At 40.7% G+C, this 26,183-nt stretch overlaps 1 protein-coding gene across 7 annotated transcripts in view; it reads right to left on the bottom strand.

Moving 5' to 3' along the window:
* mllt10 (MLLT10 histone lysine methyltransferase DOT1L cofactor) overlaps positions 1–26,183 on the bottom strand; it is a 172,497-nt gene that overhangs the window by 117,516 nt on the left and 28,798 nt on the right. For all 7 annotated transcript variants that reach the window (XM_060900009.1, XM_060900010.1, XM_060900011.1 and 4 more), the window contains exons 4-5: positions 14,578–14,687; positions 4,115–4,218 (exon numbers count right to left, since the gene is read on the bottom strand). In XM_060900009.1, coding sequence (XP_060755992.1) covers positions 4,115–4,218; positions 14,578–14,687 — 214 coding nt within the window. The remainder of the gene's footprint in view (positions 1–4,114; positions 4,219–14,577; positions 14,688–26,183) is intronic.

Below are 26,183 nucleotides of genomic sequence, written 5' to 3'. Positions count from 1 at the left end.
AAAAAATCTAAATTTAAGAAATAAAACAAAAGAGGCTGGCTATGATATAAGAAAATTCTACAACCCAGAAACAGATGGGGGCGCCACTTTTAGGCAGTGCCTCAATCTATATATTAATAATACTATAAGTTGTAGTGTATTTCGCATCAGTAAACTGCTGCATTGTTTTAAGACAGTGGACACCCATAATGAGATACGCCTCACAGTTACGAATACATATTTATTCCTTTCTTTGACACCACATGCCATGCGCCAGAAACAACAGCACGACATTTATTATGGTGTGACTCCGCTGGGTGCCTGGTGGACAGCAGTGAATCAGCGCTTTCACTTTACAGCATTACGATAGCGTTACGATCCAATATCAAACCTGATATGTCAAACAGTTGTCTGGTTACATCGGTCACATCCACGCGTGTTGGTGCTCGGAGCATGCAGAGCCATTAGGACTAATTACCATGCACCTGTTCCTAACTGGAGCGCAATCACAGCGCATACATATAAGGACTCTCAGTAACACACACACACACACACACACACACACACAGTACCCTACATCTGACGTTACGAACCCTTGTATTTTGTATCACTTTTCTGGTTTTGACCCTGTTTGTGTTTTTGAACTGTGAGTACTGTATTATCTCTGATCTCCTGTCTGTGCCTTGCTCCACCACTGCCTGTTTTTCTACGTTTTGGGTCTGTTTGCTAGCGTGTTTTCGATAAAACTCTTCCTGCACTTACATCCGTCTATCACTCTTCTATGACGGAAACTGTCAACTGTCCTGCAAGCTAGTGGACTGTTTTAACTAGTTTGATATGAAACTGTCGTGAATATTTTCCGTAAAATGTGTTAGTAAATAATCCCACGTTATTTTTTTTTTAAACTGGGGGGAAAAAAAAAGTCACCACTGGATAAAAACCCATATATCTTACAGTGCTGAGCGTAAATGAGTGCACCCCCTTTGAAAAGTAACATTTTAAAGATCTCAGTGAACACAATTTCCAAAATGTTGACAAGACAAAGTTTAATATAACATCTGTTTAACTTATAACGTGAAAGTAAGGTTAATAATATAACTTAGATTACACATTTTTTCAGTTTTACTCAAATTAGGGTGGTGCAAAAATGAGTACACCCCACAACAAAAACTACTACATCTAGTACTTTGTATGGCCTCCATGATTTTTAATGACAGCATCAAGTCTTCTAGGCATGGAATGAACAAGTTGGCGACATTTTGCAACAATCTTTTTCCATTCTTCAACAACGACCTCTTTTAGTGACTGGATGCTGGATGGAGAGTGATGCTCAACTTGTCTCTTCAGAATTCCCCATAGGTGTTCGATTGGGTTCAGATCAGGAGACATACTCGGCCACTGAATCACTTTCACCCTGTTCTTCTTCAGAAATCCAACAGTGGCCTTAGATGTGTGTTTAGTCATGTTGGAAAAGTGCACGACGACCAAGGGCACGGAGTGATGGTAGCATCTTCTCTTTCAGTATAGAGCAATACATCTGTGAATTCATGATGCCATCAATGAAATGCAGCTCCCCGACACCAGCAGCACTCATGCAGCCCCACATAAGGACACTGCCGCCACCATGTTTCACTGTAGGCACCATGCATTTTTCTTTGTATTCCTCACCTTTGCGACGCCATACAGTTTTGAAGCCATCAGTTCCAAAAACATTTATCTTGGTCTCATCACTCCAGAGTATAGAGTCCCAGTAGTCTTCATCTTTGTCAGCATGGGCCCTGGCAAACTCTAGGCGGGCTTTTTTGTGCCTGGGCTTTAGGAGAGGCTTCTTTCATGGACGGCATCCATGCATGCCATTCCTCTGCAGTGTACGCCGTATTGTGTCACGGGAAATAGTCACCCCAGTTTGGTTTTCTACTTCTTTAGATAACTGCAGTGAACTTGCATGCTGATTTTCTTCAACCCTTCTCATCAGAAGACGCTCCTGTCGAGGTGTTAACTTCCGTGGATGACCTGGACGTCTCTGTGAGATGGTTGCAGTTCCATCTTTCTTAAATTTTTCTACCACTTTTGCTACAGTATTCTGACTGATAAGTAAAGCTTTGCTGATCTTCTTGTAGCCTTCACCTTTGTGGTGTAAAGAAATTATTTTCTTTGGGGAATTCTGAAGAGACAAGTTGAGCATCACTCTCCATCCAGTCACTAAAAGAGGTCATTGTTGAAGAATGGAAAAAGATTGATGTTGCAAAATGTCGCCAACTTGTTCATTCCATGCCTAGAAGACTTGGTGCTGTCATTAAAAATCATGGAGGCCATACAAAGTACTAGATGTAGTAGTTTTTGTTGTGGGGTGTACTCACTTTTGCACCACCCTAATTTGAGTAAAACTGAAAAAAGTGTAATCTAAGTTTATATTATTAACCTTACTTTCATGTTACAAGTTAAACAGATGTTATATTAAACTTTGTCTCGTCAACATTTTGGAAATTGTTCGTGTTCGTTGAGATCTTGTTTAAAATGTTACTTTTCAAAGGGGGTGCACTCATTTACGCTCAGCACTGTATGTAAATAAAAGATACAATTTCTGTTGTCCGGTGGTCAAGTGTTTGAGATATGTTGGTTCCCTGTGGTGGTACACGACTGTCGTTCATACGTACAGACGTCGTACGGTCAAAAGCCATCAAAAATCCAAGTCTATGAATTACCTTTTTTTTTTTTTTTTTAAGCCTGAAGCTCTACTACTAAAACCGATAACTCAAAATTCCGACTCGTAAATTTTTCAGTATGTGACGTCAAATCTATACGGCTTCTCGCAGCATCTATAGATTAAATCAAATCAACATACAGAGATATTAGGTTGTTAAATCTGGAACATGATACAGTTCACCGTTTTGAGGATGTTAATATGCATCACTCATTACGATTAGCTTGCTAGACTGTTGCTAACCAAAGACAAAACGGGGACGTGTCCAGGTTGAAGGTAAAATAAATTCGAGTTTGGTCGGTCAAACACGGCGTACGTTCGGATGACGAGCCTTGCAGTTCCAGTGCACAAGTAAATGATCATACCCTGGTTTAATGACCAATTTAGTTTACGATTAATTCTTAAATTTAGTTCAGTATTACTAACTAATATTACTTTTGTGCAAACTACTTGTACGCAAAAACTAGCAGATTCCAATTTGAAAAAAATACTAGGTTTTTTTTTTAATGTACACTGTATATACTGCATGTATAGTTTTTAATTTTTGTTTGGTTTTGCTTGGAGATTTTTGAGCATTTCTAAAATCATTTCAGCGTTCAACATTTTTAAAGGCTGTCACTATATTATTACAGGGGTGATAGCGTTCCGGCGCCGCGCCGGATTTCCGGCGTACTGTGGCTGGGGAAAAAAAAATTTAAAAAATCTAGTTCGCCCATTGTCCTGTGTCATTCTGAGATGTGCAGATAGACAGTAAAGGGAATTCCGAATTCCCTTTACTGTCTATCTGCGCATCTCAGAATGACACAGGACAATGGGCGAACTAGATTTTTTTTTTTTTTCCCCCAGCCACGGTACGCCGGAAATCCGGCGCGGCGCCGGAACGCTATCACCCCTGTTGTTATTATTATTATAATAGATTCCGACAGACCAATTACGGCATTCTACTGTTTATTTCTGTACAACATTCTGTTGCAATGGACCGCATCATTAGCGTAGGCAATAAATTCATTCATAAGTCAATAAAAGCATTTATAAATCAATATTTTGTGTCGATTTATTAACTGACTAACTTAAAGAAATTATGTAATAAGCAGGATAACGTACAGCACTCCGCTTCGGGGTCCTGCATCACCCGATCAGGGTTTATTCCGCAATAACAACAACAACAACCGGCTCGCTGTACGTTATCCCTTACTGCCGCCGAAAATGAACAAAAATACTGAGTGAATACAGCTTTGCTCTAAAATTAAACTGATTTAATAATTCTTCATCATATCGATATTACATCAGTTATCTCACAGCAATATGCATAAGTAAAAATGACAGCGCTCACAAGGATTCTGCTTGAAATAATATACAAGTAAAGGAAGTTCAACATGGAGGCCGATGTAGCTCAGGGTAACAGATATGCCCTGACGTCCTTGGACTCACCATGTGACGTGAAACGCTTGGCGGCAGCCGTGTTTGTTGCAGGTCATGCAGGCTCCAGTGGCTGCTTTACTCTCACGGCCTTGCTCTTCACAAATGTAGCACGTCTGGCGAGAGTGGGAACAAAAACACTAATCAAGAACACATCGTTTTAAAAACATGTAACAATCACATTTTTTTATACACAGTAATATTAGCATAACTGTCGCGGGTTACAAAAACGCATCTGTGACGAATCTCAGTCATCCAGGTACATAGTAATCTGTGGTTGGTTGAAGAGAGCAACTGGACTTGCTTGAAGAGTCTTGAAAACGTTTCGCCTCTCATCTTCAAGCAAGTCCAGTTGCTCTCTTCAACCAACCACAGATTACTATGGACCTGGATGACTGAGATTCGTCACAGATATGTTTCTACGCACTTTGGGATGAGATCCCTATGAGAGGACTTCCAGAAAACTGGCAGACATCTTAGCTAGAGAGATATCTGTGAAGATGCTCAGTCATCCAGGTACATAGTAATCTGTGGTTGGTAGAAGAGAGCAACTGGACTTGCTTGAAACGTCTTCAAGACGTTTCAAGCAAGTCCAGTTGCTCTCTTCTACCAACCACAGATTACTATGTACCTGGATGACTGATGCCAAGTTTACATTAGACCGTATCTGTCTCGTTTTCTTCGCGGATGCACTGTCCGTTTACATTAAACCGCCTGGAAACGCCGGGAAACGGGAATCCGCCAGCGTCCACGTATTCAATCCAGATCGTGTCAGCTCCGGTGCTGTGTAAACATTGAGAATACGCGGATACGCCGTGCTGAGCTCTAGCTGGCGTCTCATTGGACAACGTCACTGTGACATCCACCTTCCTGATTCGCTGGCGTTGGTCATGTGACGCAACTGCTGAAAAACGGCGCGGACTTCCGCCTTGTATCACCTTTCATTAAAGAGTATAAAAGTATGAAAATACTGCAAATACTGATGCAAATACTGCCCATTGTGTAGTTATGATTGTCTTTAGGCTTGCCATCCTTCCACTTGCAAGTGGTAAGTGATATGCGCTGGGATCACACACACAGCGGCTCAGTCCCGAATCACTGCTTGTGCACTACACTCGCGCGCTCTGTGAGCTGCGCAGGGCCGGAGTGCGCACCCTCCAGAGGGCACTCGCTGTTCAGGGCGGAGTGATTTGGAGCGCAGGATGCCTGCGGAGCCGAGCGTATCCGTGTATTGGTGTTGCTGTGTGCACGCGAATCGTGTATTGGTGTCGCTGTGTGCACACTAATCGTTTTAAAAACGTTAATCTGATGATCCGCTGATACGGTCTAATGTAAACCCCACCTTAGCCAGAGAGGATCGTTCATTTTTGTCAACCTGGAACGACCATCATTGAACAGAAGTGGGTGTCTATGACATCTTTTATCAGCCACCTACAATGCAGCCATCAGCATTCTGATTCGGATTCTATGATGATCCATGAGAGGATAAATACTGGATACTCCCTATTAGACAGACAGAACTGAGGAAGCCTTTAGGATGAGAGGCGAAACGTTTTCAAGAATCTTCAAGCAAGTCCAGTTGCTCTCTTCTACCAACCACAGGTTACAAAAACACATTTTTACTGTCGTGTGACACTCACGGCTACCTTATTAGGAACGCCCATCCACATGCTGTTTTATGCCGTTCTCTTGACAGCAGCACGATGCATAAAATCATACAGATACTGTAGAGTAAATTTTAGTGGCATACGGTTTTGTAATTTCCCTTTTCGCTAAGCGCCGTCTCTTCAAGGACGAACGGCTCAGAACGTTCTGCACTGAAACATGTCCATCTTATCATGCTCCTTACGTGCGTAGCAGATGTGCGTCCAAGACAGCGATTAGACAAGATCCAATCAGCTTTAGCGCTGATCACGCTCCCGGCACGAGATCAGGGCATGTAATTGCAATGATGTAATGTCTTCTTTTTATATATTTGAGAACAATGGGACGGTACGAGGGGTGTGCCGAACCTTCGTCACTTGTCCGTTTCTGCAATAAACCACCTTTCTCTTGCAACTGGTGTTGGTGTTTGTCATTTTTCCATGACAATACAAACCAAGAGCTTCAAGTTAATGCTGACTTCAAACATCAGAATGGGAAAAATTGCGATCTCAAAGTGCGACTTTCACTGTGGCACTGTGGGTGTTGGTTTGAGACAGATGGACTGGTTTGAGTATTTCAGAAACTGCTGATCTCCTGGGGTTTTCACACACAACAGTCTCGAGAGTTTACACAGAATGATGCGAAAAACAAAAAACACTGAGCGAGCAACAGTTCTGTAGGTCGAAACAAACACCTTGTTGATAAGAGAGGGTCAGAGGAAAATGGCCAGATTGGTTCGAGCTACCAGGAAGGATATAGCGACTCATAGTAACTCTACAACCGTAGTGAGCAGAAAAGCAACTCGGCATGCAACAGCAGAAAACTACGTTGGGTTCCAGTCCTGCCAGCCAAGAACAGGAATCTGAGAATCAAAGAACAAGTTCCTCTTAAAGTGGCTGGTGAGTGTATACTGTTGCCAACTTGCTTTGCAGTGAAACACAACATATACGGTACACACTTCCAGCTCACGTTTATTAGGAATAGGGATGTTAACCGATGACCGTTTGACCGGTGGTTGACCGAATCAACGTCAATCGGTTAATTTTTTTTTGGTTGTCGGTGAAAAAAAAAAATCGTTTTGAAGCTGCCGATTTTGGAGCGGAGAACCTGGAATTCTGTGTTGTAAACGCTTGGGGCATGCCATGCGGTGTAAGGACGACAGCTGCCAAATCAGGAACACCCATTCAGTCATGTCCCGCCCTCCCGCCCCAGTTAAAGACAGCTGACAAATCAGAAACGCCCATTCAGTCATGTCCCGCCCCAGTTGAACACAGCTGCCACTCGGCTAAAGAAAAAAGTGTAGACGCAGGCTTTTTAGCTTACAAATTACTATTCTGTTTTGTTTTTTTTTTTAATTTATATTAGACGGCACATGGAGTTTAGTCGTGCCTTGGCCAGTGCATTCTGAAAGTATGTTTCGGTCTGTAGCCAACAATGCATGTTATTGCAGATCAGATCTCTCCACACAAACTAAAGGCGCAGATGCCGACTTTTTCACGGCTTTTTCATGGACTGTAACGGCATTTGCTTATGTAGTAATTTTAATACAGAATTTACTCTGATGAAATTATTCAGACACTCCAACGCCCCCCCTAAAAAAAAAAACGGATCTGAACAAGCCGTGAAAAAGGCGCGCCGTTTGCATCCCTATTTAAACTCAGGTTAACCGACTTTAACCGGCTAATCAGGCTCGGTGGTCGGTCAAGATTTTTTTTTAGTTTTCGCCATCCCTAATTAGGAACATCTCTAAATAAGCCTGATCATTCAGGTAATTCCGCCGAGTTCTGCTCCTGTTCGCCAAGAACAGAAAAAGGAAGCTGCGGCTTAAATTGGACACACGATCGCCAAAACAGGACAGCTCGAGACTGAGCAAAGGTCGAGCCAGATTTTTCCAGTCTTCAACTATCCAGTTACGGCGAGTCTGCACCCACTGGAGCTTCATCCATGTTCTTTGATATGGCTGCTTTCTGAGATACATTTCTGCTCACCACGGTTGTAAAGAGTGATTATTTGAGTTTCCATGTTCAATTCCGTGGAGAGACTGTTGTGCATGGAACATTCCAACAGATCAACTATTTCTAAATTACTCAAACCAGCCATGTCAAATCCGGAACCAACAACCATACCATGGGCAAAGTTACTGGGATCACGTTATTCCCCCATTCTGATGTTTGATACGAGTGTTAACTGATGCTCTTGACATGTACGGGGGTGATTTTATGCACCGTTTTGCTGCCACATGATTGGCTGATTGGATAATTGCATACATGAGCAAGTGTACATGGGTTTATTTTAAATGTACAATACAGTATATGACAACTTCTGAGACGAGATCAAAAATCCAATTCATTTAAAGCAGCCAATTTAAAGGGGTACCAAATATAATATATACAGTTGCTGATGTGACAAAGTAACGTATTCTTAAGTATTCTATCAAATTTACATACTAAAAAACAACGAAATATCTTGGTAATTGTAAATATAATAGTCGGCACGCTAAACGGCACAAGAGTCGCCATTTTTAAAAGACTGTGACGTCAGCCCTACCCACTGCACTAGGAGAGAAGCGTGTAATCATGGCGTCGGGCGCATCAAGTGAAAGCGACAGCTCTGTCGAATCATACGAAGAGATCCCGCAAGACACACTGCAAGCAGGCTATGGCTTAGAAGGGTACCAGTTTGAACCTAGGAGAGGTACTCTCAACTCCGGTGATGACGAAAGAAGAGAAGAAAGCTCGAACTCGCTTGGTGTTTTTCAGCGGAAACGAGTGAAAAGACACGTCTGGAGGATCGTTATGCTTTCCATCGGTCCTGTTATTACACCCGAAAGCAACACACTGTGGCATTGTGTAGCCGATCACTTACAATTCATCCTACTTTCCAATTCACACGTGCTAGTCCCAACCTCAATGAGCCAACACAACTGGGCACATACATACGTCATGAGTGTTACGCAGAGAAAATGAACGTGCATTCTGATTGGATAAAATGAATATCATGGCGGGCTGTTCAAACTGCGGAAATAGTTTGCTTGAGCTACTTTCAAAACACTATAACTTTCCAACCTTGGAACAAAAAACTTTTGTAAGTCTTGAATAAGGTTCGTTAATGTGTGTTTTATTGTTATATTTACTAGGGATGTCCCGATCCGATCACGTGATCGGAAATCGGGCCCGATCACATGGTTTCAGACTCGATCGGAATCGGGCATTGCCTCCCGATCAGGGATTGGATATATATATCTATATAATATATTCTCATTTTTAACACATCAATAGCTATGCGTTGGCACAGAGTGAGACCAGACCTCTTGTCTCAACACAGCAACATCAACGCGTGCGGCATGACATCACTTTGTAGTGGAGACGCTATTGGTTATTGGCTGCCTGTTGCCGGCAAAGTTGAACACGGAAGCAGTTCGAAGCGGAAAGCAAAGCATGAGATCATTTTTTTTTTTCGTTGGATGACAAAAGAAACGGGCTCAAACCTGAAAGGGTAGAAATGCTTGTTTTCATCAAGAAAAACGTTCATTTCCTTAATTGACATTACTGTACACCACTGTGAGATGCGTTCTTAAAAGCAAATTACCGGCACTGTGGCACTTTATTTTTTTTTATTTGTTTACATTCCTGCCAGGTATTTTAAGGTTTTTTTTTTTATTTGTTATTTATTGTTCAAACTGCCTCACGTAAGTGCTCTGTTTGCTAACGGAGTTGTTGGATGTTAAAATAAGGTGTTAAATAAAAAACAAGGAACATCCTGGATCCGTTTCTTTCCTCGTCTTTATTTTTTATGGATTATAAGAAGTATCGGATCGGGACTCGGTATCGGCAGATACTCAAAATCAAATGATCGGTATCGGATCGGAGGGCAAAAAAACCTGATCGGGACATCCCTAATATTTACTCTATATATTGCCCTCTGTTCCCCTTTAATATATGATACAGTACAGAGCTGTTTGAATTCTGATACTGTAACAGTAACCCAAGAATTTTTCATTTTAAAAGAATGAATTTTGAACTTGGAGGGGAGCCCATGACTTTAACTCACACTTTTTCGCAACATGAGAGAAACATTTATGACGACGTTTCAAATAATAAATGCTATTACTAAAAGAGCTGTGTGCATCAGACCTGCACAAAGATGCCCAGATCCATTCAGTCACCGTCGACTTTTCTCCGATACACACCGTATTGAGTCATTGCAGTCGGATCACAAATACCAAGTGCGCCGATTCAAATTTGTTAATGCACACTGTAATTTCATGGCTGTGAAAAGCTGCTGATGTGGGATATACAGTGCAGCTGCTAAAGGCATAGCATGTTTACTGTGACGGCATCGACAATTTAACAAGCCTCTCGAAAGCCCATCTTGGTAGCACACTGATTATCGGGCGAATAATGACTACGCTGTTTTTAAATTGGCTCGCAGTGAAGACTCAATTACCGAGAAAACCGAAAGCGTTTCATCACAGATTGAATATTTCAAGCATGAGATTAAACTTGCGCTTGTAACACATCACACGCGGTGTCACATATTGCTGACTGCTTGTTTCATCACACTGCCTTGGCTGGAATTAGTTGGACCGTGAATTTATCATCATATCGAGATGAGGAATATGATAAACGCACAGAATCATAATCGTCCAAACTAATATCACGGTTTTCTGTTTTCTTCACAGAACGATATTAAAACACTGGAGCATTAGTGCGACCGTTTCCTTATGGAGTGAAAACAAGGAGGGATTTTTTTCCCCCCTCTCTAAATATTTTAATTCAAATGCATATTTAGGAAAAAAAAATAATTACTTTTTTGAGCTATACCAGCATCAAATATAACTTAACCCCTCACATACACAGCTAATCTTGATTTCTAAAACTTTTAAACACTATTGAATAAAAGTCCACACAGTAGTGCATTTTCACTACATACAAAATTATTAATTACAGTTATACAGTTATCAGTAATGCACATTTTTTAAAAGACAGACGCATAATCTGTTTTAATGTTGGCTTTATTAAGATGTAAAACTATGATACTGTTTTGTAATTTTGAAACAATAGTATTTTTTATATATATATATATATATATATATATATATATATATATATATATATATATATATATATATATGAGTGATTCTACGCTTATGGGTACTGAAATGGGGACATGAACTTATTTTTAAAAATTCACCTAAAACCATTTCTTTTACCAACCATCAGGTCACAAAACATGTAATCTTTAATGAATGATATGTTAAAAGATAACTTTAATTTTCTGAGATGTAATAAAAGCATATTTATATGCCAAAGTCAGAACGTAACAGAAGTGTTGTGGACATATATATTCTCAATTTTAACAATGTAGAATTACTTTTTGAAACATAGGAAGGTGATGTTTTAGCAAATATAATTAATAAACATGTGTAGTAGAATAAACATACACATTCTTTCAATAAGATTAACATGGTATATAGCTGGATTGTAATTAATTTGTAACAGACGCAAGATGGACAATCGTAACAGAAGTAATGTAACAGACATCATTTTGGAACTCATAGGCTTGACTTTGGCATATAAATATGTTTTTATTACATCTCAGAAAATTAAAGTTATCTTTTAACATATCATTCATTAAAGATTACATGTTTTGTGACCTGATGGTAAAAAAAGAAATGGTTTTAGGTGAATAAGTTCATGTCCCCATTTCAGTACCCATAAGCGTGGAATCACTCATATATATATATATGGGTCTGTCTCAGAAACTGGGTACTGTTGGGGTAGCCCACTAAATATAAATCACAGTTAATAAACTATATGGTTTTGAATGGTGATGTTGGTTTTAATTTGAAATAAAACGATGAAAGAAATAATACAGATAAAACTAAATCTTTGATGTGAATACTCTATTCAGAATTTGGCAAAAATTCTGCAAATTTGTGGAAAAATGGCGGCTTGATGTGGGACATGATAAACGGTTGACTACATCACATTCCCTTAAAAAGGTTGTAGTCCACTGAAAAGTCTACAGTCATCACTGATTGTATTTTAAAAGTTGTAATTTTATACACCTAAGGATTGGCGCGCTCACAGAATAATCATAACCGTAATAAAACATTATGCAAAATATTTGATCACTATTGTAACTCCATTTTCCGCAAACCCAAAACCAATACGATCGTGTGTTTTGATCTAAACGGAAAGCCTCAGGGTCGAGGTCACTACCTCACCAAAAGTAGGAACTTAAAATCATTACGCCAGATAAAAATTTAGTTATAAATCTGCGGTTTTGTTTTTTAAAACGAAAGCTGAAAGTTGGGTATAGAATATGTTTCTTACAGAATGTGTTACGATGGTAGCTGGTCCTGTATGAATTTCTGAGCTATAAAATGAGTTGTGGTCCATTTTTTACCGTAGCGTGTTATTTGTGTGCGGGGAAGGACACACATTAACAATTTGCATGTGTAGAATGGAATTTTCCACTCCAACAGTTAAGGCCAATTTATGCTGACAACCCAGTCCTCGCAGATAGCGTCGCAGACAGTGTCTGCGTAGCCCCCCCACCTTCGCAGACGCTCTGCGCGCACCTCCAAAAAATTGTGACCACCGCAGAAGCCTCGCAGACAGCGTCGCAGACAAGAGGGCTCTGATTGGTCCACTCTACATCCGCTGTACACGCACTTCCGCTTCCCTACTTTCCCGGTTTGGTTTGTTTTCACGACCACCATTTTTAAAAACACGAGCGAAGATGGAGCAGCACGAAGAGCGGTTGATCGAGGAAGTACGTACATCTATACGACTCCAGCTCTAGTCATTATAAGTAACCGGAGGATAAACACTCCACTAACCACACCCACCAACTACTCCTAGCGACTTCGCGCCCCCTTGCGTTGTGGCGGTGAAGAACATCGCGCACGCCTATTACTCCCCGCTCAACAATAAATTACGTACAACTGTCTGCGAAAAGCTATCTGCGAAAGCCTTGTCGCAAGAGCATGCAGAGGCCTTTAGAAGTTGATCGTGCTTCCATTTGCGGTCTTTCCGTTACACGAGTGATCTGCTCGGACGTTATCACTGAAAAGGTGAGTTTTGACCGTTTCAAAATGGAATCTCAGATGTCTGAGCTTCTCCCCCTAATGAGCACTCATTAAACTTTAGCTTAACTATGAAAACAACCATTTTTAATACTGTTAACGCCAGTGTAAGATTTTTTTTTTGGGGGGGGGGGAATCAGCGACGCAGTAGCTCACACGGCCGTACCATGATAAACCAGACTCGTTTATAATTAGCCAAGTTGCTCTTCATGGGAACAAATCAGAACAATTTGATCTTCCAAACAATACGATCAAAATCCATTGAAAACTCAGGGAGGAGTAGCCATTTTCCTGAAAGTTCGTTAACCAGCCTAATTAGCAACTTGTTAATGAGAACTCTCAAATCCAAGGAGTAATAACTATTGTGCAGGCTGATTAGATCTTCCACACAAAACAACCAGTGCAGAGTTTCCCAAAAGCATTGTAGCACAAAGATCTTCGTTAAATGGTAGAGCGAGCAGCATAATGAACGCTCTCTCTCCTAGTTAAGCTGCTCTTAGCGTGGAGTCTTTTGGGAAACCCATCACAGAACCATAATCCATTGAAAACTCCAGGAGGAGTAGCAATTTTCATGAATTGCGGACGGATGGATGGCTGGACAGACGGATGGATGGACACCGCGTGATGGCAATTAAAAACAAGAGTGCTCCGAGAGCACAATATCCCCCGCTACAATACACTGCAAAACGAAATTGCAATATGCGTATAACTGTCCTATAACAAAGCCTTTTGCCAGGTTTCATGAAATTCCTCCAAAAATTTGTCAGAGGTGGCGATTTCAGAAGGTGAGAACCCTTTCCGGGAAGGAGGGAGGGACGGACGGACAGACAAACGGATGGATTTCACCACAACATAATCCCCCTTTGGGCCTTTTGGCCAGTGGGGGATAAAAACATTTTGCCAAATTACATGAAATTCATCCAAAAATTCTGAGAGGAGTTGATGTCAGAAGGCAAACACACCTTGATGAAATTGTGAAAGTACAAGATTGTTAATCAAAGGCCACAACTCTGGTAAAACGCGACCGAATTGAACAAAATTACAACGTGCGTATTCACGACATATAACGATGCTTTCTGCCAAGTTTCATGAAATTCCTCCAAAAATTGTAAGAGGAGTTGATTTCAGAAGGAAGGAGAGAGACACTCCTGAAATTGGCAAATTATAATTTTGTTAATCAAGGGCTGTAACTCTGGTAAAATGTGACCAGATTTAACGAAATTACAATATGCGTAGTACTGACATACAACAATGCCTCTTGTCAAGTTTCGTGAAATTCCTCCAAAAATCGTCAGAGGAGTTGATTTCAGAAGGTGAGCACCCTTCCCTAGGACGGACGGGCGGACGGACGGACGTAGCCGCGACGTAATCCCTCTTTGGGCCTTTCGGCCAGTGGGGGATAAAACGCAATTTAAAAAAAAAAACAATAATAAAAATAAATTAATTAAAACCCACCCCACACAGGTATGATATCTACTCCAACAATGGATATTAGGCGTTTTACTCTTAACTCAAAGCCTGTGAAAATCAAACAGTGCCAGGCATAAGCAACATTCTTTCAAATTATACAGTTTCAATTCATTTGTTCCATTTTCTTTAGCTAAGCACTGAAATTACAGACTGCCAACAAAACACAAAAGTGACTAGAGCATATTCTCTCTCTCTCTCGGTCTCTCTCTCACACACACTAAGCCTTTAATGGTAACTATTCAGAGCTGAAATGACGTAATGAGCTCACCTTATTGTAGCGCTCGTGAGGGACGGACTGTAAAACAATGGGCTCCATGGTGGAGACGTTGGCAAATTCCACCTCTGGGATGTAGAGTGCACAAACCACATGAGCCCAGCCTTAAACAGAGCAGAAAAACATCATAACTGCTGTGTTATCAGGTCACCATCCACACGCCGCGACAGGTTATACAATACACAATTCCAGTTACAGATCAAGAATTTGGAATGCTTTTAGATCCCAAATCCTAAAGAGATTCTTTTTCCCCCAAATAACCCCACTACACGCTGTAAACACAGCTTTGACTATTCATTTAACAGATTATAAAAGCTCAGTGTTGGAAACATTAAAATTTTCCATAACCTTTACCCAACTTCAGTATTTATGGATTTCATTCATTCATTCATTGGAGCACAATGCAAAACCGACAATCACAATAACATACGTACAATAAAATAACACAAAAACAAGTAGTATAGAAATTAAAACAGATAAACTAAAACGCATTAGACTGATTGATTTTAAATATAAATATTTCACAAATATCTCAAGTGTGGAGTGAAAAAGCACTTTTTTGGCCTGGATCTGAAAATCTAGTATCTGAACCTCCCTGGTCGTCCCAAACAAGGGAAATACAAATCTATTAAAACGTAGTCAAATCTACTATGCAAAAGTCTTAGGCACACGCAAAATAAATGCTGTACAACAAAGATGCCTTCAAAACATAATGAAATTAAAGGTTTCTGCACTTCAAGAAAATACTATAAAACTGCAGTAAGCCGTAATAAATGAAACAAAGTCAATATTTGGTGCGAGACGACCCTTTGCTTTAATAAATAAATAAATAAATAAATAGTAGTAGTCTCAGGTCCAGTGAGTGCAGTTTGATAAGGAAGTGAGCTGTAGGTTTTACTGAGCATCTTACAGAACCAGCCACAGTTCTTCTGGACACTGACGGTCACGCTCGCTTCTTCATTCTGCACCAAAACCCAGCAGCCTTCATTATGGTTTCTGTCTGAAAAAGTGGCCTCTTACTTAAAGCCTCGGTCACAACCGGCCGCACGCGCTTCTACGGCTGGTCTACGTGCAAAAAAACGCAAGAAACGCACGGAGGGCGCGCATGTGACGTGCTGATTTTCGAGCCGTAGACCGGCCGCAGAGGTTCTTTGTCATGTCAAACAAACTCTACGGGCGCTTACGTTTTTTTTCAGGTTGCAAGACAAAAGCTTACAGCCAACGTGCGTCTTTCTCCACGTACAAAAAAAAAAAAAAAAAAACGCAGCGATTTGGGAAATGCCAAAAATCGCACGGCCAAAAACTCGTAGGTTGTGACCTAGGCTTAATAAACAGCTTTCTTTACTGACATATTAAATGTTACAGGGAAATGTTTGTCTTATGCTAGAAAACTAATGTTCGGAACGCAAATGTTTTTGTACGGATTTGATAATGTAGAAGTCATAAAAAGTTTGTACTTAAAAAAAAAAAAAAAAAAAACACACTTTTTCTATATTTTTTCACGGTAGATAACGCAAATAGCCCTCTGTATTTAATCCTTCATTTGTCTAATTTTTATTTCAGTTTTATTTGTTATCTGTTTGACATTTTCTTGCTACTGTAACACGTGAATTTCCCTGATGTGGGATGAATAAAGTGAATCTAATTTTTTTATTTTTTATTATTATTTTTATTTTTTTCTTTGTCTATAATTGTAAAGCGTCCTTGGGTTTCTTGAAAGGCACTACATAAATTTAACATTATTATTTATTATTATAATATATACATACACACTACGTACAACTTGCACACGGTACTGTATTGTACAAAACATAAAAACTTGGAATAAAGGGGGGAAAAATAAACCCTGCATCATGTCTGCACAGAGAATTAAAACACCCCGACAACATACTTTCAAGCAAAAATCTCTAAATCAACTGGCTGAAGAGTCCATAGAACATTCCAGAAACAACTTCCACTCACACTAAATCAAATTTGGAGGCACCCGGGGTATCGTTGACCCTTTGGACCCTCACTTTGGTCTTTCTGCTTGCTTCTGCATACCTTCATGATTCAGCACAGCTTTAACTAACAAGATGCCACTCAGTGAAACTCTACTTTTCTTTCCATCTATAAATTTTACTCGACTTGTTGCATATAAAGATTCTACAGTACCAGTCTAAAGTTTGGACACCCCTACTCGTTCATAGGTTTTTCTGTATTTTGACCATTGGAGAACAATACTGAAGACATCAAAACTATGAAATAACAAATCTAACATATATGGGATTATTATATGAACACAAGTATTTTACTGGGAAATACACCACTCATTTTTCATACGAGCCACATCCGGGACACGGGGAACCAAAACTGTGACATAAATCTCTAGAATGTCACTCAAGGAAAATCGATGAATTGTTTGGATAAATGTGTACTTTGTTTGTGAATGTGTCTCTATAATAAATAAAGACAGCCAATATTTATTATTATTTTTAATACAGACTCTTTTCCAGTTTTTCGATGTCCATTGGTCTGTTTTTCTCTTATGCATGAAGAATATCTAATAAAAGTTTTGGTAGCCTTTCAGGAGTCCAGCACGTCTTTCTCTTTCCAGCGAACAAAGAAATGCTTGTGTGCATGCGCAGCAGAAAACTCCCTCACTGAATATTCACATCAGCTTTGACGTGTGACATGCTGTTGTCTTGACAACCACGCAATATTGTAAACAATATTCAACGCTCATTCTCCATTGGATGGAGTGGCGTAATACATGTAGGATAAGCGATATGATATTGCATGCTATCAAACCAAATGAATGAAACTCACAAGAAGGGAACAGAACACGTTTTTATTCCATCGAAAGCGTCCTGTATGTATATTTCCCACCGATGACCTCACTCCCAGGGTTTTCCTGCTGACTAGACGCATGTTGTCAAAAACGTTGAACCGGTTCAAAATTCTTTTGACTTATTTGCAGGTTTTTTTTGTTTTGTTTTTTTTTGTGGATGTGTCGTCCATATAATATAAAGAACATTACATGGTAGAGCGAAGATCTGAAGTTTATCTTCTTGTGTTGAAAATATTTTCATTCGTTCGCTTTGCTCACTCGTGAATATATTCACCACTCGGGGATAAACTTTATATCGTAGTTCAACTGCGTAATATCCTCTATTTACATCTCCTCTCATCTCATTATCTCTAGCTGCTTTATCCTGTTCTACAGGGTCGCAGGCAAGCTGGAGCCTATCCCAGCTGACTACGGGCGAAAGGCGGGGTACACCCTGGACAAGTCGCCAGGTCATCACAGGGCTGACACATAGACACAGACAACCATTCACACTCACATTCACACCTACGGTCAATTTAGAGTCACCAGTTAACCTAACCTGCATGTCTTTGGACTGTGGGGGAAACCGGAGCACCCGGAGGAAACCCACGCGGACACGGGGAGAACATGCAAACTCCGCACAGAAAGGCCCTCGCCGGCCACGGGGCTCGAACCCGGACCTTCTTGCTGTGAGGCGACAGCGCTAACCGCTAGCCCCTCTATTTACATGATTTAAAAAAAAAAAAAAAGTCTCATGTTTTCGACTCTTCAAAGTATCCAGCGTTTACCTTGACGCTTTGTATCCTCTCGGCATTGTCTTAACCAGCTTCATGAGGTGGTTAAGCACCTGGAATGCTTTTCAATTAATAGGTGTGCCTCGTCAAAAGTTAATTAGTGCAATTTATTGCCTTCTTAATGTGTTTGAGATCAAACAGTAAACAATTTTTTTAAAAACCCAGTAAATAGCCCTATTCCACACCACAACTTTAGCAATCCATATTATGGCAAGAAGAAACGATATCCGTCATTACTTTAAGACATGAATGAAATGTCTTTAAAGTTATAAATATAAAGAAAACCCATTGCATTAGAAGTTGTGTTCAAACTTTTGGCTGGTACTGTGTACACAAAACACCATGTGACGGGACAAACCACTCGATTTTCTATAAATTTAGGTGGTTTGGTGATGATCGAGCTCTAAAATTTGTTTGGTATCCAATTCCATGCGATTACAAAAATCTTACTCAAAAGAACCAAGATACTTCAGGCCTCAAAAAAAAAAAAAAAAAAAAAGACCTCGTTACAGAAACATAAACCACCCTTCACTTTTAACATGCGTCTAATATTTATAAGATGAATATTTATTCGGCAAATTATTTGCATGTTCAAGATTCAAAGCTTCACTTATCGCACGCACATTCAAAGCAGCTACAAAGATGCAAGGAGTATTCCAGTAGACCACGGGTTATTCAACAGCACCACCATCAACAGCACTGGGACAACCTCCTCTTCTCTTCTCTTCTCTTCTCACCCAACCACCGAACGTAAAGGGTTACTTAATGACCGTACAGTATGGTGTTTGTATAAGACATGGACTGGAACATGCATATTATAATATAGCTTTTTAATTTACTTTTTTTTTTTTTTTAATTAACTGAATCTGGAGTTTGATGGAGATTTTGTTACATATCGCCATCAAACTCTAGATTCAGTTAATTAAAAAAAAAAAAAAAGGCGCATTGACCACTTCTGTCATGTTTATCCAGTCGGAGGGAATAATAACAGGCGTAAACTTAAAAGTGAACCCGTGACCCGTCTTTGACCTCGGACAGGGAGGGGACACAGAGGTTTTGAAGTCCCTCCAAGAATCTTGCAGAAGCCTATAAAACAGGGCAATAAAAAAAAAAAAAAAAAAACACCACACCCCGAAGAACTTCTCACCCCGTCACACGCACTAGGCTGGTACGATTTAAACTGCAGAGGAGCAAACAATGACAGAAAGCTATTTTAGACATGTAACAAAACTGATCAAGGAATTTGAAAACATCTATTAAATTAAAAAAAAAAAAAAGAACAAGAAACCATACTTTAGGTGTGTTTTAGGCATTGTAGAAAACTTCGACGCCTGAGTGATTCACGAACTGACCCAAGTAGAAGTTCGGCTGATTATTTTGCCATCATGTCCACACACAGAGAGAGAGAGAGAGAGAGAGAGAGAGAGAGAGAGAGAGAGAGAGAGAACTTTCCCCTAAGCGAAGAGTTATATGGGTTCATGGAGTTTTTCCCTTTGACTTCAAATTGATCCAGAAATGGAGATTATGCTCCTCTTCCATTTCTCAACCCTGATGTTACATGCATTACTGAGTTTAATTTGTTTTTTACTTCTGGTGTTAGCGTTTAAGGATTAGGCTAATTCAGTGTTTGCATTTATCAGTAAAACTAATGCATTAGTATTGGAGATTAAGGTAATGGGGACAAAAACAGTTAAATCATTCACTTAACCACCTCCCCGTCGTTCAGCAGGAATTTCCATTTCCATTAAATACTCCAAGAAACTAATGGTGATGATACACGGGGCGACTTTTTGGGCAATGTTGCCGAGCAATGTTGCTGGACAATTGCGTTTTGACTCTTTTCTACTGACATTGGGCAACATTGTTTCTTTCTGAATGGTTTTGATAATCTCTGGCAACTTTTTGAGATAAGCCAATCAGAACGCGAGTATCGAGTCATGTGACCTCCGGTGAGGTTCGGATCAGAAATTTCAAACAAATATGGCGGCCGCTCAGTGTCAGTGGAGTGAAGAGATGGAGAGACTCCTCATCTGTTTTTACGCCGGTAAGTTATTTTAATATTCTATATGGAGGAATTTACCTCACCAAAGCTCTAAAAAAACAACAGACAGCTTGATTAAATGGTCACAGCAAAAATTAAGACATCGATTTTTTTTTAGCTAACTGTAAACTGCCATTGCTAACTGTTGTTGCCCATTGTTAGTTGCCCTGAAAAGTTGCCCTGTGTCTCACCTAGTTGCCCGTTGCCAGCAACATTGCCCAAAAAGTTGCCCCATGTATCATCACCATAAGGCCCTGTCCACACGGCAACGGATTCAGGTGAATCCGATAAAATTGTTTATCGTTTCGGCCTGGCGTCCACACGGCACCGGCGTTTTGGGTGCCCCAAAACGAAATCTTTTGAGAACGGGTTCCAGAGTGGAAAGATCTGGCAACGGCGCCGTTGCGATGTCATCTGGATGAGTAGAACGGATTTGTTTACGATGACGTCACAACCACATGTGCTTCATGCCGGGTAGAAGTGTAACGAACTCGATGCGAGTTGTCAACAAATCCTATAACTTGGTTCATGAAACGCGCTTACAAAATATTTTCACTGTGAATATTTGTGTAATGGTGCAAAGTGAGAGAGAGAGAGAGAGAGAGAGAGAGAGAAAATATAGCCCTTAGGGCAGAGTCAATCCCACCAGCAAAAATAGGGAAAAAAAAAAGGAGCGATCTCACCTCTTCAGATGTTGGTTTAAGTCCTACAATACATTCCTCAAAAAGGGTGTAGAAGAACAAATTAATCCATCAACGTGTAGCATTCAATTTATTCCGGACCATTAAAGACGCCGCCTTCCGCGTAGAATCATACGCCATCCTTGCCGCCATATTGGAAAGGTCAAAGCGGAGAATAAAGATGCCTCATTCATGTGCTGCGTTTAACTGTACCAACAGGTTTGCCGTCCAAACGAGATCACATGGGATTACCTTTCACAGGTGAGACTGGAAAAATACTTTTCATTGTATTTGGTCATTATAACGTAATTTTACGAACAGATTTTTCTGACTTTGTGGCTAATATGAAGTCTCGCGCATAATAGTTTATGCGCATGCGTCCTTACTTCTTCTATTGTTCTGGTGTCTCCAAAGGGACCGTCTTACAGCGCCCCTAGAGGTGTGGCATGTGTATTGCATCGTTTTCAGCAAGCGTTGCGATATGTACCTGATATTTTACTGATCCGTTGCCCATGTGGACGCGATATTTTTTTTAATAACATCTCGTTGCCGTTGTCGTGTGGATGTAGCCTAAGTCGTAATTCAAATATTTCTGAACACTTCATCATTTATAATACATAGGGCCAAATTACTCAATTCTGATTGGTCAATCAAGGAGGGCTTTTTTTTTTTCCTTAACACGGGGCCATATTTCTGAAATGCTATTGGCTAGTTCGTCACTTGGCTAAATTTATAACGATGAATGGTATTTGTAATTCCTTTGAGATCAAGCGCAGAGTTTTCTTGCATTTAGCAATCAGCTTTTGTAAAAAAGCTCCAATAAAAGTTTGTACACCACTTTCAAAATCCTCGTGTCGTGATGAAAGACGCTTTGGAAACTGATTCAAACGTGCAAGATCGTCTTGCGCCCTGATTGGTTCAGAAAACGCGAATGACAAAATGTTGTGAACTTGAATGGCTTCCGAAGTAGGTATTTGGCCCTGCATATTATAAACAAGTAATCCGACTGGTTCCTCGTAAAATTAATCCTTAATTTCACTCGGCCCCATACGATTACTTCTACAAAACACTGCGTTTAACAACGACGCATTTCGACTAAAAACAAACCTCAGCAGAACTTATTTTGGGCTTGAGCTTTATCAAGCGTCGCAGCATCCACATGTCAATCACCTGCTAATTACAAACTTTAGTTGTGTTGGAGTGACAGTAACGGTGCGCTCAAATCCACGTGGTATGAAAAATGCTGCCCAGTGAGAAACGGCCAAAAACGTGAGCCTGGGGGCGAACTGATGTCTCCCTCATGGCCGTTTAACAGCTTTGCGCACACTGAAGGAGGCATGGTCGAGCAGCTGTGCATCCACAGCGGTGTGTTTACAGTCTCAGCGCTGGCCTTGCCGTGAACCCAGGCCATGAAGAAGAGAAGTGCACTAGAAGTGCACTCACAGCCCCGCTGTGACCCCTACAACGCCGCCCCATCATAAAAAAACGAGGGGAGATAAACACACACTCGCCCCTCCCATTGTCACAAAGGAAAATAAGCAGGAGAAAACCACAGCGTCGTGTGCACGGGAGTGCGGGGTTCTTATTTTCATACGAGCGTGTGAACCCCAAAGCCAATAAAAACGCCGGCCACTGGATTTCCAAACGGAGACAAAAGTCATTATTTTATCCCTTGTTATCGGTTTAGGATATCAGCCTGATTCCTAATGACAACTTCGACGCTTATAGGAACTGCTTACAAGCGAGCGTTTAGATCTGGATATTGATTCACGTAAAGCCCATAACAGTCTACAGTCTCTCAAATGATAATTATATTTCTCACAACTTAAAGCATGATTATTTATCACACTTACTAGAAGGCACTCGGTAGAGTGCACACCTCCACCAAGACAGATATTTGGATTTGAATCAAAATCTAAAAATCAAAATCAGTTGTTAGTTGGCCCACCTTTACTCAAAATATCAAAATCCGTTCACTACTTTTTGAGTTACGTTAGGAACAGGCAAACAAATGGAGGCGAAAACAAAACCTCCTCCAACCAAGTACGTGGAGGTAATCTCTCACACACACACCTTCCCCTAGAGAAACCTTCCAACAGAAATAGAGTTCCCAGCTTTTCAAATGCTAAACAGAAATACTTTATATATTTAAAAAAAAAAAAACAATAACCTGATAACACATTCAACAATTGGATAAGATCAGTCAGTAATGGCTGCTAAAAATTATGATCTCAATTAAAAGTACGAGTCATTATACAGCCCTCATAGGAGCCATGAGATACATTTCATTTTGAAAAGAATAACGGTTTATGCTCATTTATGCTCAATGATCTATGCACTGGGTGTCCTGCAGCCCAGGCAACCAGGACGCAAACATAACGCGGTCAAACGTAATGGTTAAAGTGCATATCAGACTCTTCCAGAAGGGTAATTTTGCACAAGGCCATCTGTCTACAGCAGAAAAAAATAAAATAACAAAACGCGTCTGGAAAAATCCCAAGGGAGTCTGGAGCCAGATTCGTGACGTCACCTGCGGAAGCGCCAGCAGGCTGCGCGAGCTTTGCACGGTTTCAGTGCACAGCCTGTGTAGACCAAGCGCTCCCATTTCTCTCTCGTTGTCCGGTCTTTTGGAAAACAATGAGTACTAATCCCATCATGATTGGTGTTGCAACACCCTCCTACGATACATCTGTTAACCATTTTAATAATTATGTGATAACGTTGAAGAAATTTGCAGAAAACCACCAGGTCGTTTTCTCATAAACAAACCAGCGCTGACGTAGGATTCAGAGGGAGGCGTCCCGCACGCGACGTCACGAAAATCAATGTTTCCTGGGAAATCCAAATGCCAAGTTTTTTCAGAGGCGGACCAATTCGCCTCAAATGGCTTGATTTCAACGGAATTTTTCTGGTGTTGCGCAAGGTAAAAAAAAATTGCACAGAATGCAAAATGTGACAGATATTTGACTAAAGTTGAATACAAAATAGGAGAATTACATTGATCTTGGGGGCGGCACGGTGGTGTAGTGGTTAGCGCTGTCGCCTCACAGCGAGAAGGTCCGGGTTCGAGCCCCGTGGCCGGCGAGGGCCTTTCTGTGTGGAGTTTGCATGTTCTCCCCGTGTCCGCGTGGGTTTCCTCCGGGTGCTCCGGTTTCCCCCACAGTCCAAAGACATGCAGGTTAGGTTAACTGGTGACTCTAAATTGACCGTAGGTGTGAATGTGAGTGTGAATGGTTGTCTGTGTCTATGTGTCAGCCCTGTGATGACCTGGCGACTTGTCCAGGGTGTACCCCGCCTTTCGCCCGTAGTCAGCTGGGATAGGCTCCAGCTTGCCTGCGACCCTGTAGAACAGGATAAAGCGGCTAGAGATAATGAGATGAGACATTGATCTTGCTCCTGAATTTACCCGTGATATGCACTTTAAAGAACTGCGCTCTCTTTTCAGAGTTAAATGGAATCTAAATTACAAGTTAAAATTTGATCCTGATTATAAAAGCACAGGAACATGATCTTATTAAATGCTACCATTTATTCGCCAGGTAAAAAGGAGCTTATTAAAAACACTCGTATCTAAAACTTCCCACAGTCCTATTTGATTAATTTTAGGGTTAACTAAGGCACGGAGCTAAATCATGGCTTAATATTAATTTTTTTTTTAAATCAGCAGCATTTGTTGATATATTTGTAATTAAGTTTTATTTTTGATGTCTTTGACTAGTTACTGAATTGCATCAGTTTAATACAAAACCCATTAAGTCAAAAAAAGTAGCAGATAAATACGGCCTCTTAGCCTAACGTGCTCTGTCGGTGGACATTTCAGGAATTTAAAAAAAAAGATCGATGTATTCAATAAATACACAAATATTATTGCATTCATTTAAAATAACGTTTATGACATAAATCTGGACTGAGAGGGTCTGTAAAAATTATTTTACAGATAAACCATGTGTCTACACAACGATAATTACGCTAAACATTACGTTGATATCATAAAACTGATTAGTGCCACATGTGTGGTGGCCGTAACGCAGAGCTGCGTTGGCTTGTTAAAACCGCTCTAAATTCAGCAGTGTACTTCACACACACAAACAACAGCAGCGTTCTAGTCACCAAAAAAAGGTCATTTTTTTTCGTAGGCAAAAATTTCTTGCGGTTCGGAGTGGGAAGTTCGTCTTTGGCCTTGGTGAACTTTCTCCCCAGCGATTTTCGGTCTTTAAATGTCATTAAAAATGTTTCAGAGACCTCTTATACCGTTTCTACAAAATGTGTTCAAGCTGCTGAAAAAGAATAAACACACAGATTAACTGGGAACTGAACAATAGCAAACAGTCAGTTTCCTTTAAAGACGTCTCTTTGGATCCTATTTTTTTTGTTTAAAATAAATATCAAATAAAAATATGAAGTATATAATCTAAACTTATAGCAACTAAAGTCAATTATCTTTTTTTTTTTTTATATTACACACATGGGGCGGCACGGTGGTGTAGTGGTTAGCGCTGTCGCCTCACAGCAAGAAGGTCCGGGTTCGAGCCCCGTGGCTGGCGAGGGCCTTTCTGTGCGGAGTTTGCATGTTCTCCCCGTGTCCGCGTGGGTTTCCTCCGGGTGCTCCGGTTTCCCCCACAGTCCAAAGACATGCAGGTTAGGTTAACTGGTGACTCTAAATTGACCGTAGGTGTGAATGTGAGTGTGAATGGTTGCCTGTGTCTATGTGTCAGCCCTGTGATGACCTGGCGACTTGTCCAGGGTGTACCCCGCCTTTCGCCCGTAGTCAGCTGGGATAGGCTCCAGCTTGCCTCCGACCCTGTAGAACAGGATAAAGCGGCTAGAGATAATGAGATGAGATATTACACACACAACCAATCAAAAGTTTGGACACCCCACTCATACATAGGGTTTTTTCCTGACCATCGTGAAATACCGTGGCCGAGGTCTTGAAAGTACTGAGCGAGGCCCTCTGGGCCGAGGTCACGGTATTTCACCATACGGGCCGACCTTAAGCTGGTAAATAATACATTTATTTTTTTCTTTACCAAATTCTAACAGAAAACGAGAGCGCCCGAAAGGGAAAACTGAGCCGCCATTTTGAATCCTCATTCACGACTAATGCAAATGGCTTCCTCCTCGGTATACAAGTGCACGTCCATGGCAGGAAAAAAAACTACACTTTGCCGCCTATGTAGTCCCCTATTTATACAAATAGGAGTCATTCAGGATTCAGCCATGTTTTTCCTCAGCGTTAGCAACAGTTAGAGGTTTTTAGCTTTCTCCTGAAACGT

Source organism: Neoarius graeffei, chromosome 19 (assembly GCF_027579695.1).
Source record: "Neoarius graeffei isolate fNeoGra1 chromosome 19, fNeoGra1.pri, whole genome shotgun sequence".
Classification (NCBI taxonomy): Eukaryota; Metazoa; Chordata; class Actinopteri; order Siluriformes; family Ariidae; genus Neoarius; species Neoarius graeffei.
Note: the sequence above shows the minus strand (reverse complement) of the source record. Positions and strands in the feature narration are given on the sequence as shown.